The sequence below is a fragment of the Mus pahari genome, chromosome 8, assembly GCF_900095145.1.
Source record: "Mus pahari chromosome 8, PAHARI_EIJ_v1.1, whole genome shotgun sequence".
In the NCBI taxonomy this organism is placed as follows: Eukaryota; Metazoa; Chordata; class Mammalia; order Rodentia; family Muridae; genus Mus; species Mus pahari.
The window spans coordinates 9,945,192-9,947,618 of record NC_034597.1 but is presented as its reverse complement, the minus strand read 5'-3'; the positions used below and the strand labels follow the sequence as shown (position 1 = coordinate 9,947,618).

General features: G+C 44.8%; 1 protein-coding gene across 1 annotated transcript in view; it reads right to left on the bottom strand.

Annotated features, from left to right (window-relative positions):
- Positions 1 to 2,427, bottom strand: part of Nkiras1 (NFKB inhibitor interacting Ras like 1) — an 8,669-nt gene that overhangs the window by 3,210 nt on the left and 3,032 nt on the right. Inside the window, exon 2 of the mRNA XM_021203914.2 lies at positions 372 to 482. Within this exon, the coding sequence (XP_021059573.1) occupies positions 372 to 465 (94 nt within the window). The 5' untranslated portion in view covers positions 466 to 482. The remainder of the gene's footprint in view (positions 1 to 371; positions 483 to 2,427) is intronic.

Genomic DNA, 2,427 nt, shown 5'->3' with positions numbered 1-2,427 from the left:
CCTGCCTCTGCCTCCCAAGTGCTGGGATTAAAGGCGTGCGCCACCACACCCGGCTCCATTTCTTCATGTTTAAGCCTAACCAGCAGCAGCATGCTATGTCTGAAGAATACTGTCACTTGATGTTGCTACCTCAGGGACCTATGATTCCTAGACCCCCGTTTGAGGCAAGTACACAGGACCCCATTTCCATATGACTCATTTCTACTTACCATTTGTTTCTGACATGTACAGAACATTTAGCAAGCACTGCTAGATGTCAACAGAACCCAATTTACTTGTCCCTGCTTACTCTTTTACACCAGTTAGTATGAGCAACAAGCACCTTCCACCAGCTTCAGAATCTAAAAAGGAACTAAGAAAGATAATCTTACCAATAGTGTGATTCCCATAAAGGAGTTGCTCCAAAATTGCAGTTTTCCCAACAGACAGCAACCCGCAAACGACAACCTTGCAACCCTTTCCCATCTTCTCCTAGGACAGCACTGTGGAAAGAATGAGGGGACTTTGAAATAAGTCCTTTCTCTTAAAGTTTACGTTGAACCAGTAGTACAGGGGACTCCAGATACAGAATAAGGTCATCTTACCACACTTTGCTCCCCAAGCTATTTGCTCCCTTAGAGAGATCACTGTTAGAGGTTTCTTATATATTGCCACAGAAATCATCTGGATAGACTATAGCAACACCCAAATGGAGGTGTGTGTAACCCCACTACTCAGGAGGCAGAGGAGGATCTATATCAGTTCCATGCACAGAAGATAAAAAACTAGCTTGGATGTTCATCTCTAGGCATGGCTTGCTCCTTCCTATAATACAGCATTCTAGAATAGAAAAGTGCTACGGCAGGAGGATTATCATGAGTAAGGTAACATTTTCCTCAAGACTTTTGTTTTTCTAGAAGACAAGATATCAACAGCTAAGGTAAAAAGAAAAATGGTTCATTAAAGGCAACAAAAATATTAAAATGTCTTTAATCCCACCACTCAAAGGGCAAGATCTCTGTAAATTTGAGGCCAGCCTGGTCTACAAAGGACAGCTAGGGCTGATACACAGAAAAACCCTGTGTGGGGGAGAGTGTCAAATGGGGAGCTGGAGAGATGGCTCAGGGGTTAAGAACACCGGCTACTCTTTCAGAGAACCCAGCTTCAATCCCCAGCACCCACCTGGTAGTCACAACGGTCTGTTCAAGGTTTCCAACACCCTTACACACACATTCAGGCAAAGCACTAACGCTTGCGCGTGGGCCTGCTCACACGGGCATGCACGTGCACATAGTCAAATGGAAACAGGCATGGCAGCACAGCCTTTAATTTCAGCATTCCTTTAATGTCACTATGTATTAAGGGAAATTATAGGAATGACTTACAACCTGCAGCCCAACTACCCCAACAATGAGCAGCTGTGAATGGGGTCCAAGAATCTAGTAGTTGTTCAGTCTCACGAGGGTGGGTGTTTCACCTGGCCTTCTGCCTAAGCTGGAATCCTGAAGTAGACTCCAACAGACGTGCTGGCAGGCAAGTGCAAGTAGGTGGGGAAGAGTGAGTCTTCCTTCTTCCAATGTCCTTATGTAGGCCTCCAGCAGAAAGTATGGCCCAGATTAAAGCCCTGTACCAGAGCTGGTGAGATGGCTCAGTGGGTAAGAGCACCCAACTGCTCTTCGGAAGGTCCGGAGTTCAAATCCCAGCAACCACATGGTGGCTCATAACCATCTGTAATGAGATCTGACGCCCTCTTCTGGAGTGTCTGAAGACAGCTACAGTGTACTTACATATAATAAATAAATAAGTCTTTAAAGCTATGTACCACCACACTAAACTGTTCTTTATTAGGAACTTGCTCTGTCCCACGCTGGACTTGAACTCAGAGATCTGCTTGCCTCAGTCTCCACTAGGCCTCAAGATTCAGATCAAAAAGTCTATGTCATTCCACGTCAAGATTTGGATCAAAAGCCTGTGTCTTCCAGCCTCAAGATCTGGATCACAGCTCTGTCCTCCATTTCGGGATTGTAGTTCATTCCAGATAGAATCAGGCTGATAACTGGGAATAGCCATCACAGCGTGTGTGGCTGGATTAACCTTGAGACACGGAGCTCAAGACTGGGATTGGGATCTGGGCACAAGTGTCTTTATGAGACGAGTTTTAGAGGAGAGGGACTGACTGACTAAAACATGAGGAAGCCAGGAGCCAAGGGATGCAGGGGGACCTTGAGCTGATTTTCTTCTTCCTGGCACCATGATTTTTAACCTAGTGATGCTTCTGATCTACAAACTGTAAAATGATAAGTGTTTTATTTGAGCCATTAACATCCTCACCTGAGTTAACTCGGAGGGTCTCTGAAGGTATGAGGCTAGTTTAGTCTACACAGAAAACTTCCAGGACAGTTAAAGCTACATAGCAAAAATCAAAGAGAAAGAATTTTTTTTTTTTTT